Below are 18,980 nucleotides of genomic sequence, written 5' to 3'. Positions count from 1 at the left end.
GAGTTAATACATGATTAATGCAATTTCTTTTGTGATTAATCATGAGTTAACGCTTTAACTTTCACAGGACTAACAAAAATATGACTGCAGAATGAAAAAATAAGCCTTTTCCTCTGATCTTATTTTTTTGTCTTGATTTTCAACCAAAACAAAACTGACACCCCTGGTTTCATATGTTTGTTTAATTGGCATGCTGGTCCCCATTAGTAGGTCTGCACTTTTTTAAATTCTATAACAGTCATTCTAAAAGTGTGGTGCGCATGCTCAGTATGTGGTATGTGGCGAACTTCTTAGGAATGAACACACGAATCCATCACATCTCAAATACGATATTACAACCTAACACACGGCACTTAAGGAATTAAAACATTCAGTTGTATCTAACTAAAAAGTGCACTACATTTCCATTTAATCTTGAAGAACAGTTTGTTTTTATACATTTACACATTTTTTTGTTCTAACCTATAAGTGCAGTGCATTTGAATTTAATCATTATTTAAGTATGTTTTTGTTTGCTGTGTTCATGTTCAAACTGTGCATAACGTTACAGTGGCTACAGTGGCTTTTCAATAATATTAAATATACATTTTTTTAGGAACAAAACCTCTGCTTTGTTTTTCACTTAGCCCCCCCCCCCCCCCCTCCCCCCACGACTGTATTTGAAATTCGCTATAACATAACCCCCCGAAAAAGAATTATGCAAATTATTTTGCGAATCCCAGTTCGAGAACCACTGCTATTAAGAAGTTAAAAAAAAAGACATCACCACACAAGGTTTGCCAGCAGTGGAGTCAAAAAGGGGGTAAGTGGGGTGTTGGGAGGATGTGAGTATGGCGAGGGGTCTTTTGTGAGGTGGGAGGAGAAGGGGTGACATGGAGGTGGGGGGGGGGTGGGGGCATGGCGCTCTATTTCTCCTAGCCCAACAGCTGCTGTCTTTAGTGCAGAGAGGCAGAGGAGGGGAGGGCCGAGTGGCGTGAGGCAGTGCGTGCTCCTCCGCGTTCAATCCACAGCCCCCACAGCCGATCCACAAGGAGAAAGAAGCCTCCTCTGAGCTAGACGCAGGGAAAAAATCCAAAGGGACTTCTTCTTTTCTTCCCCCCGTTGCAACCCCTCTCTCTTCCCGTCATCCACCCGCCACTTCATCCTCACGCCGCTTTTTATTTGCCCTTTTGTCCCTCCTCCCTCTTTTGTTCCCTCGCATCCGTATCTCGGTGTCACCTCGAGGGAAAGGAAAAAGGAAGGCGCATCCGTCCTGCACAGCCGGTAAGCCAGCAGAGTATTTTGCTGTGATGTGATGAGGATGTAGGTTATGGTCTACTGACTGATTTGAAGGTGGGAAGGTGCATGTTGGGGTTGAGGAGGAAGCTTGCATGGCCTGACTATGTAAAACCTCTTTGCACTGCGGCGCTCAGGCCAAAAAGTGGCGTGAGGATCGACAGTATTCCTCCTCTGATTAAAATCCATCAGCGAGCACCGGATACTAATGTGCGTTAATGGGTGTATCTTTCCAGTGATGGATGGATCAGCGCACTCGTGGTACATATGTGACCTAGAACCATCACACGCGTCATAAATCACATTAATGGACTGCGCGAGTTTGCACAATGCAAAGCAAAAAAGTGTTGTTGTTTTTTTGTAGGTGTGAGATGTCCCCCATGGACAGGATCTTAAAAACAAAAGCATGGCTAATGAGGGGGGCTGCAGGGAAAACAAGGCAGGTAGGAGGGAGGAAAATCTGAATGGAGCAGTTGGAGGGATGAATGAGGTCCCCAAAAATGTTAAAGACTGGGTGTGCGACACGAGCGACGAGCGATGCTGGACTGGCTTGAAAAAAATAAATAAATACAAGCGCTCAACTCTCACGTTCTGACGTCAACATACGGGAACGCGTCAATACGTACATTCTCAACCATCCATATGAACAAATCCATTACCAGTTCCTGTTACTATGGTTACCATGACAACCAATCCGAGGTGGGTTCCCCCCCCCCCCCCCCCCCGCCACCCTGAGCATTCCATCACTGTCTACATGAAGGATTGACATTAAACATTGTTTTAGTAAGCAGCTTCATCAATCTAAAAAGATATCAATGTTTATGTGTTTATAGTCTCCCCCCCCCCCCCAAGGTACGGTATTTACTTCGCTGTTGCTAGGACACTCCCTTTGAACGTTGGAACCGAGCCGTCCGATTGGCTGGCTGGCGGCGGTGATGCAAGATTCCATCGTCCTCCAAATCTTTTCCAAGCGCCCATAGAAACATCACGCTGCCTCTTTCCTCCATCTCTCTCTTTATATATATGTATATACATGCACGTATGGAAAGCTGTTTCAGCATTTATTTATTTATTTATGGTACTCAGTACCTAAGGTACTAGTATGCTCTTTGTCCTCACTAGTAGAATGACTGTCTGACTAGTAATATCAATAAATGCTTAAACGACTTTATATAAATCCGTATGAGCATTTATTCAATATTTTATTTATCTTGTATTTTTTACAATTGAGAGTTGATATTATCCTTGATATCCAGCTTAAGGTCCGTGTACTAGTATGCTCTTTGTCCTCAGTAGTAGGACAACTTTGGCATACTAGTAGAGGCAAAACTGTGTACCAGTTGACAATTCTGTATCACTAGCACTATTTGTGACATTGTAAAATTATACTTGATAATATCTTGTGTTTCACTAGTAGTACTAGTAGTGCACAGTTTTGCCTCACTAGTAACATTTAGTTTCCCTACTATTATGCCAAAGTTGTCCTACTAGTTGACAGAAATGTCCGATTGTAGTAGAAAGGGGGGGGGAACCCATTACTAGTAAGACAGACATTCTACAAGAACACTGACTTGTCTTACTAGTGAGGACAAAGCGTACTAGTACACGAACCTTAAGGTGGATAGCAAGGATATCGACTAAAGCCTCAAAAGGCTTTCCATATGTTTCTTGTGCATCATACTATAACTTCGGTCCACCCAAGCTGCAATTTTCCACCAAATGTACAGTCACTAAATCAGTCTTTTGTTTCTTTTCACCCCCTTTGTCTGTACGATGTGTAGTATTGCATTAACGGGGCCACGCATGTGTCAGCTTTATCGGGCTCGACGAGGCGGAAGACACAATTCAGGGGGGCTGGGGGTGCTTTCCCTTCTTGCGTCGTCTATTGCAATGCAGTTCTGATGGGACATTGGTGGCATTTACCCTTGATCACACTACAGATGGAGTGCCAGTTACTACATGTCAGGAGGCTGGGAATTATTTATTCGATACTTTGATATCCAGCTTGACTGTCCTCACTAGTAAGACAATTCAGTACACTAGCAGAATGTAATGTTTTTTTCCCACTAATGTATGCCATTTTTGCACATTGGGGGGTCAATTTTGGCATACTAGTAGGACAACTACATCTTACTAGTGAGGCAAAACTGCTCTACACTACTATACATTGTAAGTTTCCCCATCGTGGGACTAATGAAGGTTATCTTATCTTACATCTACACTCGTACTACTATTGAAGTGCTAGATGTTAACTAATAGAATTTTAAATCACTAGCAGTACTAGTAGCACACAGTTGTCAACTAGTCCACAGTTTTGCTAGTAACATGTAGTTGTCCTGCTTGTATGCCAAAGTTGTCCAATTAGTGAGGAATCCTTGATATTCAACTTGAGGTCCATGTACTAGTACGCTATTTAGTTAGTTTTAGTTTTTTAATATTTAGTAAATCTGTGCAGTTGTAGAACGACTAGGGTGCTCTTACAAGTAAAGATTTTTTTCCAGTACTGTGTATATGTATATGTGCCTTGCGATTGGCTGGCGACCAGTTCAGGTTGTACCCCTCCTCTCGCCCGAAGATAGCTGGGATAGGCTCCAGCACGCCCGCGACCCTAGTGGGGATAAGTGGAGCGGAAGATGAATGAACGTGTGACATTTAGTCAGACAACTTCTTTTACTAGTAAGATAGCGGCATGTTCCTAGCGGGGAAAAAAAATACCTTTGGGCATTTTAGTGCTAATAGTAGGGTCCAGGATAATAATGTGTGACTAATGTCCACTAGTTGGGCCTAGTACTGTTACTAGTGCAGCACAGAAGTTTACTAGTAAGGTTTCATTGGGTACTAGTAGGCTAAAAGTGGCACTAGTAGTGGAAAAATGTACTAGCAAGACACAGCCCTTCTAATACAGGACCTTAAGATGGATATCAAAAATTTCAAATAAATGCTCAAATGACTTTCCATTGATCAATAGAGGAGGGAGGCAATGTAAAGAAAAGACGTGTGTGGATTTTTGTCTGCTGCAATCTTGAGCACTGCATCGCTTTTGCAGTGGTGGAAAGTAAATAGAGGTAAAATACACCATAGTTGAAAACTGAATTGTTTGAAATATTGGGGGAATTTGATGTGGTTGTATCAATGAAGGTGTACTGACACTAACATATGGGGAAACTCTACCAATTACTTTTTTGGACAAAAGCTGACTAAATTCTCATGAGTGTTACTGTCAAAACAGTCCACGACGAGATGTACAGTGCACGTATCATTATTTCCTCCAGCCGTCAGTGAACGCCACAATGCTGAATTTGCAGCCGCGAGGCGGAGAAGAAATGTTCGCAGAAAACGGCGGTCTCGCTCACGCCTGAACAGTTCTGCGTCAAAACATTTTGACACCCGAATGGACATTGCGGGGGACTTTTAGCCAGGAGAAACTCAAAGCTGAGTCATTGCTGCCAATGAAGCCACAATTTTACAGTTCTAGTATTGGCACATCTGTGGTAAGAATGTGATTAAAATACAACTCCCATATGTTCGTCTGTGCGGAATTCCTCAAATTCGTTCAATTTGTGTCAGATCTAATCCCTCCTAATCTAGTTGACTGGTCGACCCGTGTATCAAGAACATCTGCCACTCGGGTCGCGCTTATGATGCTCCTTTTGTGCTCCTTGCCGTTCAGGGGCCGGATCACAGGACTTATTATTGTAGGCCGGGTAGAAATAATATTGGAAATTGACATATGAACCTTCTTGACTGCCTGATGGTGTAATTTAACCCAGTAGTGTCGGGAATCGGGGATAAATCCCTGAGAGGGAAGATGATCACATTACCGGGACACATGGTGGTCTGACAGAAGATGCAGAGAGGTGGTCGGAATGCACCGACAAAATGGAGGGAGGCTTTAATTACCAGGAGATTATTCATAATGCACAGCTTGGTTCAGAAAGTTGAATATAAAAAGGAGACAAGTTTGCATTACTGTCCTGATCACAGCTGACCAACACATTGTTAGCATAGTTGCAAGTCATAGAAAGTTTTTGGAAAACAAGAAAAAAGCATTTTTAGCAAGCACATTAGTATTTTTTTATTGATTTGGTAAGAGGAAGTTCAAATGAATTATGCAATTATGCTACTAGGCTAGCTATATGTCAGCTAACTGGTTGTCGCTAACGTAGCAATCTTCATCTGGACTCAAACGCACAACACCAGTCACAGATGAACCGAATCAAAGTCCTTTTGTTCACAAAAACTTGGTCAATACCGGCTGGGAGTCCTGTGGAATCAAAAGGAATGGGGAAAAACTGAAAGTAGAATCCTACCAAAACATGGTAGCGGCAAGCGTGCATATGCCAGCTAGTGCCAGAAGCTAACATCTACAGTCTACATCTTCACTCAGCATTCCTTGTTGGAGATGGACTCAAATACATTACACCAGTCAGAATAACCAAACCAAAGTCATTTTGTCCGGAAAAAAGTTTGTCAGTGTCAGCTCCAGCTAAAAATCCTGCGAAGCTAGCCGAAATGTCAACGACAACAGAAAGTAGAAACCCTCTCAAATTAAAAGCATTAATAGCGCTCAACGCTAATCCTTCGACATTTACCACAATACAAATGACAAGGACAAAATCTGAAACTGCAATGGATCTTCCAGAGGAGCTAACAGTTAGCCTAGCTTCTTCTACATACTACTATACTGTACATACAATACTGCAGTCTCCATTTTAGCATATGAAGCCAAGTGTGATCAGATTACCACCTATCTTTCCTTTGAGGACTTCCAACAGTATCACACTCAGTTTATTTGTCGCCCAAATTTCCATCCTGTGGTCCTGTGCGAGATCAATTACCCCAATTTAAAGGCTAGGTAAAGCCAATTGGAAGCAGGCTAATAAGAGCAGAAAGCCAGATCGCTACAAATAGCCACACTGCGATCTTATAATAGCACCAGATCAAGCGTGTAGTTGCCGAAGTTCAAGGTAAAAACATTCCACATGGCAAGATCACTTTTACACCCATTTAGACATCATTAGGAGTGTCTTTTTGCACCATCTGCTCTATTCAAGAGATTGTTGTGCGTCGTTGTTGTTTGCGTTTCCCTGAGTGTAGCGTGCCAGATCGACAGGGGTGCGCGTTCAGTGTATTCGCCCCTCCACTTTCTGCGCACATGAACGGACGCGCATCCTGACTAATTAGCCCAGTGTGAGCCAGGGAGGGTTGACTGACTGGAGCCATTTGGCATCAGACAATGAAGAAGCGACCAAAATAAATAAATAAATAAATCATAAAAATAGCAAGAACATCAACATATCCACACCCCACCCCCAAAATCTATTGTCATTCTGTTCCTATGTTTTTGGGTCCAGGAATCAGTACTTCTATTTTGCCAGTCTTTCTTTTTTACACAAGTATCGTACATCTACTTGAGTACGGAATGTGAGTACTTTTGCCACCTCTGCCTATTTACGTTATGTTGCCACTCCCATCAGACTCAACCCTCACTGGGACTCAGCGTGGCCTCCTCCGGGGACACGCAGGCTGACGTATGACTTGGACGTCTCGAGCCGTATATAGATTCTAGGTCAGGCCCCGGTCAGAGGTCCGCCTATTCAGTTGTTCTCTGCGGCGCGACTTTCACGCTACATTTGTCATTTGTGACGCTCCTTAGGTATTCTGTTTAACAATACAAAGAACGGCTTCAACTAAGCAGTACACCATAATAATCCATCCATCCATTTTCTATACAGCTTATCCTGTTCAGGGTGGCGGGGAGCTGGAGCCTAGCCGACTTTGTGATGAGTGATGGGCGCACTACACTCTGAACTGGTTGCCAGTTAATCACAGGGACAACCATTCACAATCACATTCACATCGTCATGGAAACGACATTGTCTACAGCAAAGTCAGGTGATCCCTCCATAACGATCTTACAATGGATCGGCCAACACACTTTTAAATGCCAGGTTAACAAAAAGGGCATTTCCACGTAAAAACAAGAATTTGTCTCGCAGCATGACTTATATGCTAAATTTGTCATTTTCGGCTGTCGTGCTCCAGCTAAACAGCACTCCATAACAATACTGATTGGGATATGCAAAATGTCCTGGAAATGCCGGTTTTACAAAATAAGTACTTTCATGGACTGTGCAAACATTTTATTTTTTTATATCTATATTTTGCGTATTTCTGCACACGAACATACCTCATTGTCCATCCTCAAATCATGTCTCAAAGTCCACACTGTTGTTATTGCCTTGGAATGCATGCATCCATCAATTCCTTTTCTCTCACACTTGTCCTAGGATGTCTTGGAATTTAATTTCATTTATTAAATTTAGTTCTAACCTGCCATATCAGCCAGTCTAACAAAATGGGTACTTCCATCGACCATGGAAAGATGATTTTTATTTGTTTACATAATCTTGCTAATTAGCAAACCATCTGTCCACCTTCAAATCATGAAAATTATTGCTTTATATGCTCTTGGAATTTAATTTAGTTATAACCTAAAACCAACTTGCCCTGAAACTAAGGCTTCTGTTTTTCTGCTGTTTTTATGGTCGTGTCTCACGACATGACTCATGCTCCATTTTTAACAGTCTTTAGGTAAACTACTCTGTTTGAACTAGAAGTGCTCCACGTAATCAGCACTCCACAACAATCCTGACTGGAATGAGCAAAAACACCTGTATATGCCAGTCTAACAAAACGGGTACTTACATTGACTGTGTTTCCCGGTCTGACTTCATGTTACGTTTCTCATTTTTGACAGTCTTTAGTATTTTTTTTAAACCTACAAAAATGTGTTCCAGCTAATCAGCAATAACAATCTGAATTGGGATCAGTTAATACTCTTGTATACGTAGTCTAGTACACAGTCTAACAAACTGTGCAAAGTTTATTTTTTATTTTTTTGTATTCCAGCTTTGGCTTTGAGACAAATCATGTCTATTTAAAATGGACTTTTCTTGTTCTGTGTTTTTACACTGTAGTTATTGTCTCAGAATGGGATCCAAAACAATGGCATTAAAATATTAATACCTGCATGAAATACAAGGTGCAGGGCATTCTAAGTGAATTAGGCTCGCAATAATTCCTCTATAAGACACATCTGCAAGCCAATAAATGAAAGTGTAGCACAGGCATGAATGCATAGAAAGCTTTGAAAGAGAGCACATTTTTTATATGCCAAAGGAGCCTGGATAAAGCCTCTGTTGATCCCCCCCATCTTTTTGTGTTCATGTGAAAAATGACGTCTCAGTGAAGCACAATGGAAAATAATCCGTCTTTCCTCTTTTCTTGAACTAACACTCGCTAACCTGCTATTTACACCGACTAGCCTTTTAGTCGACTCAGAACTCCTTCCGGTCTTTTCTCTCACATTGTTGTCCTAATTTCCAAACTGATAAGACAAGTGAACTCCATCGGAGTTAAGAGAAACTTTAATCATAGTGCTTAATGAGCACAATTGAAAATAGTAATCCATCAAAATGTGCAGTTGGGCCCTGAAGCGGTTTGAGTCCAATTAGATTAGATGTCTGCTCTCAATTTGACTTGACAGGAGACCATTAATATTTGTGACAACAGCAGCTCCTTTCATTTCATTAGCTGCATTCACGGCTATGCGTTTGTGTGGGCCTTTCACTATTGATGTTTAGTCTTTTGTGCGATAAGTGAAGGCAGAGAGGTCGTGCACTTCACCTTACATTTGCTCAAAAGTACAACGCCCCTTCCCCCCCCCCCAACGTGTTCATCTCGAGCCACCGCCATTGTCTCCTGTGCAATACTTGACCTTTGGGATTTTAGCCTTTAGCTGACAGAACAGATCAATACGCATTAGAAGGTTTACTCGAAGGAGATACAGTCAAAACAAATCAGTGAGCATCTAAATCTGCAATACGTTCACTGTTAAAGAGGGCTACACCCGCGAGATTATAGAGAGTAGAATTGTCCAACCACACTCTGGCAATGTTCTTATCACCCACACTAAAAAAAAATTCTAATTCTGACCAAGAATATTTGTCTTATTTCTCAACATAAGTCTCAAAACCAATCTGGTTACTCTTAAAATAAGATTAATCAACTAAAAAAAAAAATCACTTCTTTGAACCTATTATTTACTTGAAATAAGTTGAATGCCAGTGGGGTACTTTTTTTCTTATTCCACTGCCATTTTTTTCTACTTATTTTAAGTACAAATTGGCTTGAAACAAATGAAAATTGACAAAAAATAAGTTACTTTCAATGTGACGGGTCTTATTTTAATTAGTTTTGACTAGAAATAAGACAAATATTTTTGGTAGAGTTTTGCATAATTTACCCACCGTACTTCATCCTTAACTCACTCATCATTCTCAGCACAGCGTTCATCATCCTTGATTTTTCACCCATCATCTATCTTTTACCCATCATTCTTCATTCATAACCAATCATCAAGTCAACTTTGGATCAATTGTCACACTCATCCCTTACCATTTTCCATCCACTTGTACCCATCAACCATCACCGCTATCATAACCGGTCTGTCATGCATCCATCCTCTCTGTCTACCATCATTTGCTCCTCATCCATCCATCTGTCTATCCTCTGTCACTTCATATATCGCCCTTTACCTATCATCTATCCACTGTCCACCCATCCATCTATTGTCACTTTGACTACCATATTTGATCAATTATCAATGCAGTTTTCATACACATCTTACACTGGCTGTCCTTAGATTGTGCAGTTGTATCTAATGCAATGTGTAGTAAGAGTACAATTATGCACTGCATTCGGACGATGTACTAATAGCCTGGTAATAGGTTTGCTAATCATCATCAACATAGGATAGCAATAGAAACAGACCCTTTACAATTTAGTTGAAGGTAAATCCTGTTTTCCTGGACCCTCGTGTACCTCCTCCTGCCCTCTAAATGACCGCGTGTATCCCTGACTTCAAACCACCTCCTCAGCCTCACTTCACCTATCCTGCTCCTGTTCGTGTTGTTGTCATCAGGTGCTGGCTGCTGACGCTCGGACCGTCGCGTTGAGCCGACAAGCCCTGGTTGATGCAGTGAAGTGTTCCGCGGGAGTCGACGCAAACGAAAGGTAAAAAGCACACACAAGGGCAGGGAAGTAGTCAAATAAGGAAACAGAACATATGGTGGGGGCAATAAGAATCTATATAATGGATAATTTATGGAGGATGATTGACATGTATAGAAAAAATGCATATGCAGATTCGGATCCTTTGGAGGGTAGCCAGAGACCCATATGGAGATTAGATGTTAGACTCGGTGGCCATGTTGGCGAGCAGAAATGGTTTGCAATGCAGCCCCCGAGGCAGTGACAGGAGGGATCTTTCAGGGAGAGCTGAAAGGAGGCCGGGAGCGTGGCTTTTGCCGCTTGGCTTCCTGTCTGGGCCCCGGCTTTTTGCTTTTCAGCCGCCATGTGGGAACCCAATTGCTGTCTGAAGGCCTGCTTTCTCTCGGCAGACTGCAGATGAGGGCTGCTGTGGAAGCCAACACGGCCCCCAAACACATTTACACACCTCACACCCCATGACCTTTACGTCACACGCATTACGGACGGCGATTTCCATTCTGCCACTCGGATTGCTTTCGCACCTCCGGGCCACCAGTGAGGCTAAAAAGCAGCTTGATGGAGATGCGCAGTGACAACACGAGAACATGAGGGAAGTTGAAATAGAGAAGTCGAGCTGAAGGGTATTTATTTAGTCTTTTGTCATCAGCTTAAGAAGGAAAGAGAGATGCTTATGTGTTTGCTTAAAAAAAGAATAGCAGAGGGAAAACAGAAAAAGTAGATATAGTAGTAAATATGCGGTGTTTGCTCGCTTTTTCTCATTTCATCATTAGCGGCTCACTTACTGTCATGCCCTCACACGCGGGAAAGGACAGCCACAGTCTTTGATACACTTTTTAGCCATTTATGGAACGCTGGCAGAACAGTGGAACACTAAAACAATAAGCACACTTGCGCAGGAGCTGCCGTCGGCCACAGCTCATGCTCAGACACTCACACACAGACTCACCGATGCCAACACACAAAAACTATGAAATGTACAGTATTTTATATACATTTTATGCTTGTAGTTTACAATGTGTTTCAAAATTGTATTTTCACAAGTTTATAAGTGTTTAAATCGTGTGGGAGGGGTTATACTATTAAAAAAAAAAGTATGTATTTATTTATGTATTTTTTTTTTTTTTTTTAAATGTGGTCCCGCTATATTGCTGATATTCACCTAATGCGGGTAGGTCTGGAACGTATCCCCTGCGATAAACGGGGGTTCACTGTATTTGGGATCGTTGTGTCCCAAGAGCTTCGGTTTTCACAAGCAAACTTGAGAAAAAAAAAAGAGTACCAGAGAAAACCCACGTCTTTAAATAGATGTCTGAAAAGAAGAAGTGTGAAGTGGAAGGAGACACACAGAGACACAAAGCGAAACAAGGCAGGAGTGGACGTTATTAGTGTTGAGTAATAGAAGAGTGACAAACTAATGCCAGCGAGAGACCACAATTCCGTGGGATAACACACACGGGAGAGACTTAAAAGCATCCCAGTGAAGAAGAGGTGACATCTTAAAAGGGACCAAAAAAACAGGGTAAGCGGCTTTTGCGCTTGTGTTTAGAAGGCAAATATAAAAAATGGCCGTTATCAGATAAGTAAGTGTGTGCAGTGCGTGAGCGTGAACATGCCGGAGACTTTTTTTTCCTCTTTACTCCAGCATCCTTCGCTGTGAGGCGAATGGACCATATCACCAGGCCAACAGTTACCTGGCAACCGTAAGCCGAGCGCTGCTCTCAGCCTGGACCGCATACTGCTGCTCTGTCAGTGTGCGTTCACTGGCCACTACGTTAGGTATACTTGCATAACAATGTGGCTTTTTAACGCTCAGTTTTGGTTGCTTGTCAGAGAGGTAGTCATTTATTATGTATAATATTGTGTGTGTCATTTGTCGTGGTGCATTGCATCATACCGAGAGAAGTCTAAAAAACATTCTGACCCTCTCATAAAGCTAAATGAGGTTTGAGTATGATACTACTACCACGGAAATACATATTTTGGTAATCTTTGACCATCATACTTCATCTTTTACCCATTATACTTCATTCTTTACCAATCAGCCATCATTCTTTACCCGTCATACTTCAGTTTACCCTTCATATTATACCCATCTAACTTCATTTTTTACCCATTATTCACTGTCTTTTATCATCATACTTTATTATTTACCCATCATTTTTACCACAGTACTTCATCCTTTCATCATCAATTAAATTTTACCATCATACTATATTATTTAACAAGCATCCATCGTCCTTTACCATCATACTTAGGTGACAAAGCGGCATCTTTTACCCATCTTACTCCATCCTTTGTCCATCATCCATTATTGTTTCCCGGTCATATTTCGTTGTTTACCATCACGCTACATCTTTGATCTATCTTTTACCCATCAGAGTTCATCCTTTACCCATAATCCATTATCTTTTACCAGTCATACTTCATCCTGTAGCGATTATCCATCACCCTTTCCCCATTGTCTTTTACCCACCATACTTCATCCTTTACCCACCACACTTCATCGTTTACGCATCATCCGTCTTTTTTTACCCATCATTTGTCATTTTTTTAGCCATCCTCTATCATCATTTACACATAATCCATCCATCCCTCCATCTATAACCCCTTATCAATCCAATACGAATGCTGTAACCCAAATGTGGCTTCTTAGTTACATTATAATAGGACTTTAATATATACATTAAGCAGGCATTAATACACACATTAGTAACTTAAAACATTCAATCTGAGTATTATTATCATCTCTTTAGACTGTTCAGGTGTACATCATGAACGGACCAGAAATTTATCCTTGCGACAATACAAAAAGAACCTGGTCTATGCCATCACCTTGTGAGGTTGGTTAAAAAAAAATTGATTATTCATGAGGTCAAAGTAGGCGGTCAGTCACAAAAAGACCACCACAGTGACTACCTTAGAGTTCATTGAAAGTGAAGCAAGAGTGATTCAGCTCGTACAGCTCAGCTCGTCCCGCTAACGCGACCCAACAGAAGCGGACGCACAACACACGAGGCAGGCCGGACTTCAATGCGAGATGATATGAAAGCGCTGCAGTCGGTGTCAGCAACTGACCGTGTAACTCAATTCTTTCCTCTTGCTCGTCTTCATCGTCCACCAAGTGCTGCATTGTAAACTGCCTCTGCCCCTGCTGTGGCGTTTCGTAATCGTTCATACGAGGCTGGATTTTTGTTCTGCCGCATGTTCACGATGCAGGTTACATACAATTGCCAAACCATTAGCTACACCTTCTAGGAATGGGCGTAATAATCGATTCATTACATCAGTGATTCTAAAAGTGTTGTACTGGGCTCCCTCTATTGGTATGCGAAAGAATCACTGAATTAAATCAAACTGTGCATAATGTTACAGTGGCTTAAACTTTATTTTTAGTACAGTAAAATACATTTTAAGTACAATTGAGTTGTCTTTACCTTAAGTACAATACATTTGCATGTATTTTTTTTTTTAAGAATTGCTTGTTTTCAAACATTTATTTAGGTACAACTGATTTAACTTTCACTGTATGTGAATTACGTTTTAATTGAATCATCATTCAAGTATAGTTTTTTTTTCATGACTAAATTTAAGTGCAGTGTCAATGTTCAAACATTTGAGAACCACTGCAGATTGTGTGGAATTGATCATATCTTGATGCAAGTGAGGTAAAATGGAGGCACTACTGTTGATCCATTCTCAACAAGTTTGCGGTGTAAAGAAGCAAACACATGACATCAGCTACAAGAAATTGAGCCCCAACCACGATATGGCACAACTGTTGGTATGGAAACAGGAGACCATTAAAAGATACTGTAGGTTCTTCCATCCTATTAGGAATAATATTGAGAAAATGTATTGCTTATTGTTTAGTTTTGTCAATCAAGGAAATGTAGTCTAATGCCCATCCCTTATCCTGGTGAAATGCAACTCACTAAAAAAACTGTGAATCAACAGTCAGTGTCAGAGCAACTTGCATCTCTGGTTCTTTTTTCCCTTTTTTCTTTTAACTGAACCAGACGGTTTCATTTCCTCACCGGGTCCATACTACAGTTTGCATCAGAGCGTGATAGCTGATGTGTAATGCTTTATTGTCTGTTCATGGTACGCTGGCACACACAAATATGATATTTAATTCAAGAGCTGCCTTTGCGAAGGTGATAATGCTTAATTTTTGTGAATAGTTGAACAAATAGAATGACTTTTGTGGCATAATAAGACTTCTGGAGACTCAGAGACTCACTCCAAATCCTGACTGCAAATAAATGCCGCCTATGCGAAGCCACCACTAGCTAATTTAACTTTTTTACTCGGCTGTTTAATGTCATACTTCACCAGTGGGTAGGGACTCCAATAGACTCAAGTATTTGTATACCATACCAACAAAAAGTCAATTTTCCATAATAGGTCCATTTTTTTTTCTTCTTTTTACATTATTATATTACATTATTATTTCTGAGTCCCACTCTCCTCCATTGTCTTATGGGGTTTCATAGGGTTCAATTTTGCTTTTTTCTTTGTATTTGCTGCCACTGTTGGACATTTTTTAAAACTCACCTTGAAACCCATTTTTATTGCTTGACTTTCGGCTCAGCATGAGACTCTGCTCTTGCTTTAGTGTTTTATTTGCTTTTATTGTTTTTGAATTTATTGTTTTTTTTTTTTTAAAAACCTTTAGGTTAGATTTTTATTTTGGGTATATAACTGTTGACGTTTGTGCTCTAAAATAAAGTTGAGTTACTAAAGTTGAGTTAAGTTAAATACTATCTTTGTAAATGGAGAATTTGTGATATAGGTTTTGTATTGCATCTCATTAGATTTGGAGGAACTAGGGTGTTGCCACTTCAGCAACTTCTCCAACCTCTTTAGTAAAGAGATGAGCAACATAGTATCTAGTGTTTTCTTGTGGTGTTATCAAAGACTTCTGAAGACTGAGACTATCCATGTCCAAACTGCAAATGAATGGCGCTCGCTCAAAGCCACCAATGGCTAATTTAACCACATAACCTGAGTATTACTATCTTCATACTGGGAACATTTGTGACACATTTCTTGTATGTGGTCTCATTCCATTGTGCATTTGTACCTAATTTTGTGTCCCAGTCTGCTGGTCCATTACGCCTAACAACGCCTTGATATTATTGGCTTGGTACAAAGCATTAGCATGTCGCCGCAGGGTATTAAGTGTACAGTGCTTGTTATGAAATATCTATAGACTGATGTACAGTGAGGAGCATTAGAGGGGGAGACAAGAGTGTGCATAGAAGACTGTTATTGGGTTACTATAGCCATGTAAACGGATTAAAAGCTCCCAGCGAGCGAGCTAAATGATTCACTGCTGGATTCAGACCCCCCACCCCCTAATCAAATAGGACTATTAGGCACAAACTCAACATCATTCATGGCCTTTTCCAGAGACAGACGATTGGAAAATAAGAATGTGATTTTTGTATTTTCTAGCGGGTTTTTGCGCATTGTGTGCATTTTTTGTTTTTGTTTGCTGTTTCCTCCCGTCCAGGTCACCAGTCATGGGGAACCTCATTAAGGTCCTTGGCAAGGATTTAGAGAACTGTCCTCATTTTTTCCTGGACTTTGAAAGTAAGTAAGAGGTGTGTGTGCGCATGCTTGGGATGCGAGTGCACGTGGGTGTGTTTAAACTGTATGTGTGTGTGGTGTGTGTGTTTATGTGGAGTAGAGGTGCACTGTGGGAGGCTGCAGGGTGGAGGCACTTTACCGGGTTGCTGATGGTGTGATGGAGTGTCGTTGTGGGTGTTGTTTGTTGTTATAAGACCCTCTCTAGTCCCACTCTCGCAATATTAGGTACACCCGCTCAATCTGATGAGCCCCACAACAAGAACCGTATAATACATTTTGATTTTGACTTTTGACAGTTTTGATTGACACTATTAACCGTACTCTTACAGTGCGGGTCAAATCAACCCCTTCTGAAGTTTAAAAAAATAAAGGAAAACATATTTCTAAAGTAAAAAAACTAAACAAAACAAAAAATGGGTAAAAAAAAAAAACAATCTTTCAATAAATCGTTTTTTTTGGAAGATATTACAATAATGATGTTTCTAATGGGTAAACATTCAGTGGGTGATTTACCCATTCAACTGTTAAAACATAAAAAACCTTTTATTCTTTTCTTACTTTAATATGTATTGTTATATATATTTTTTACATTTTTAAGGCTAAAGAGTTAGACATATTGACTGACCCATGCACAAAGAGACAAACATGACTTTGAAATAAGGCCGTTACTTGGTATCAGTACTCGCCCTTCCCTAATGACTTAACCAAAATCATTGATGATGCACTTCAAACTACAAGCACATCAATACAACTAATAAATACCTCTAAGATTTTCAATGCAGTTGTTATTTTGCTAAAGCTGTAATCCCCAAAAATCAAGTGGGTAAATAAATGAATTATGGACCAAAAAACAAAACAAAAAAAACAGAGGCTATCAATTAATACAGTACATAAGTGTCCAAATATATATATACATGTTTTTATTACAAACAATTATTTCTACCTTTTCCTCTGTATGCTGTAGCAAGCTGTAACTCAAATGTGAGTGGGATTAAAGAAGTTCTGTGTCTATGTTGCCATGCGCCCACCATGCCATCCCAACAGCTCACTCATCCCGCTCCCACACACACGCACACACACATATATATACAGTATGTACACACACACACACACACACACACAAGCGCGCACACCACCCCGACACCCATCCCCTCATCACCCACCGATGTCTCCCCTCTTTCTGTTCCAGGGGGCTCATGGGAAACCTCCTGAAAGTGCTGGCTTGCGCCGAACTTGAGCATGGCCCAATAGTTTTCCTTGACTTTGAACGTGAGACCATCCGCTTCTTATGTTTTTTTTAATTTGGTTCGCTTTTTACTCTCTGTCGGCTTTTTTTTTTAATTTCCCCCACATCATGCATCCAAATGAGCTGACCATCTATGCCTTCAAACCACTTCTTTCTTTCCCACCGAGGATTGGCATTTGCGAATCTTTCAGTATTTTGATTTTTTTTTCGTTCTAAACGTCACAAAAGTTGGCAGATGCACAATAGCGTAATGGCAAGACAACAATGAGGTTACACAAGAGCAGCGAATGCCAGTCCTGTGTGGGTTTGTCTTGCTCAGGGATGCCGTTGGCTTAACATAAAAGAGTCCGTCAGCATCCTCCCACCTCCTCATCTGTGTGTGTGTGTGTCTAATTTGTGTATATGTGTTGTGCTAATTAATGTGTGTGAGCGGAATGACAGAAAATAACAAAGATGCGGGCAAATGAAACCACCTCTGTCCTCCCTTTTCCCATTTTTCCTTGATGGGTTGCCTTTTCAACTCTACATCCCCAAAACAATGTCCTTGTTAACAGTAATTTCAAAATGGAGTCAAAATGTTCAACGAGGTTCTGCTAAATTTTTAAAATGTTTACTTTTTCTCGAAGCTGAATACAGTGGTGCCTTGATTCACGAGTTTAATTCTTTCCATGACCATGCTCGTACCTCAAATCATCTTTCCCTGATGAAATGAATACAAATACCGTTCCAGCCCCCATAAAACACTAACAAGAAAAGTAAGCACTTTATAAAATTATACCAGAATAACATAATTAAGTAGAATGTACAGAAATAAAACATCATGAATTGATGCTTTTAATACCGGTACATTAACTGGTTCTTTCTGGTGGGCACGCCATGGCCACCAGGAGGCAGTGTTTTATATAATCCGTGTATACACAAAGAAGACGGCCACATCAACTCAGTAAGATGCAGTAATATTCGATGTTTTTCACAAAGGATAAAGAATTCGTGCTTCTGAGTATTGTTATTTTGTCTGTCTGCATGTGTTGCTCCACTGTTTGTGTTCAAGTATTCCTAACTTAAAGGGTTACAAGTTTTGTTAGCCCATCTATGACGTATTGCATTGTGCGTTAGCATTAAGCTAGCAGACCTTAGTAAGCCAGTTATGTGGTTTGTTTAACATACAGTACACAAAGTGTAATGGTCTTTGTTTTATGTTAATGTTAATGCTAATGTTATTAATTTTTCAGCTAACTTCAACTGGGATTGGCAATAAACAATTGACGCTTCTTTTTATAATTTTTTCAATATCAACCAAAGTGCTGCTTATTGGGTAGTTGCTCACAACTCAAAACAAAAATTTGGTTGAACGACGGCTCATATCTTTAAAAACTAACAAGTCCGGTCACTCGTAAGTCGAGGTACGACTGTATTATTGTACTACTGTATATAATAGAAATAATTTATCAAAATACCCAAAGGATCAAACATTACAGTGAATTTCCGATTATCGCCACGGGTTTCTTTTTTAAATTCCCAAGAAAGTCAACTTCTTTGCCTTTCGGTGACTCTTCCAGTACCTCTGTATCTCCGTTGCAACGCGAAGCTCAGTGGCCCCTTCGCTCTGAGAACATACTGTTTGATCCAATATCCGGTGTCTTATTGGTCTCATGATATCAAAATGTAAACAGAATGGTGAAGCTGTTTAAATACCAATTCTATCTGAACTATCTGAAATGTATTGCTCAAACAACTGTTGTGAATTTTTCCATTCCGCTCCTTGCTGGAGAAGAGAAAGTTGTGCAAAAAG

The 18,980-nt window shown here is 40.6% G+C and overlaps 1 protein-coding gene across 6 annotated transcripts in view; it reads left to right on the top strand.

The window, feature by feature from the left end:
- The first annotated feature begins 953 nt into the window (after window positions 1-953).
- The window catches only part of fam49al (family with sequence similarity 49 member A, like), a 28,026-nt gene continuing 9,999 nt past the window's right edge, over window positions 954-18,980 (top strand). Inside the window, exons 1-4 of one of the 6 annotated variants that reach the window (XM_061760532.1) lie at window positions 954-1,263; window positions 10,262-10,353; window positions 15,866-15,945; window positions 17,132-17,211. In XM_061760532.1, coding sequence (XP_061616516.1) covers window positions 17,139-17,211 — 73 coding nt within the window. In that variant the 5' untranslated portion in view covers window positions 954-1,263; window positions 10,262-10,353; window positions 15,866-15,945; window positions 17,132-17,138. The other 5 variants (XM_061760536.1, XM_061760534.1, XM_061760535.1 and 2 more) reach the window with 5 other exon arrangements.

This window comes from Phyllopteryx taeniolatus, chromosome 21 (assembly GCF_024500385.1).
Source record: "Phyllopteryx taeniolatus isolate TA_2022b chromosome 21, UOR_Ptae_1.2, whole genome shotgun sequence".
In the NCBI taxonomy this organism is placed as follows: domain Eukaryota; kingdom Metazoa; phylum Chordata; class Actinopteri; order Syngnathiformes; family Syngnathidae; genus Phyllopteryx; species Phyllopteryx taeniolatus.
The sequence above is the reverse complement of the archived record's forward strand: the minus strand, read 5'-3'. Positions and strand labels throughout refer to the sequence as shown.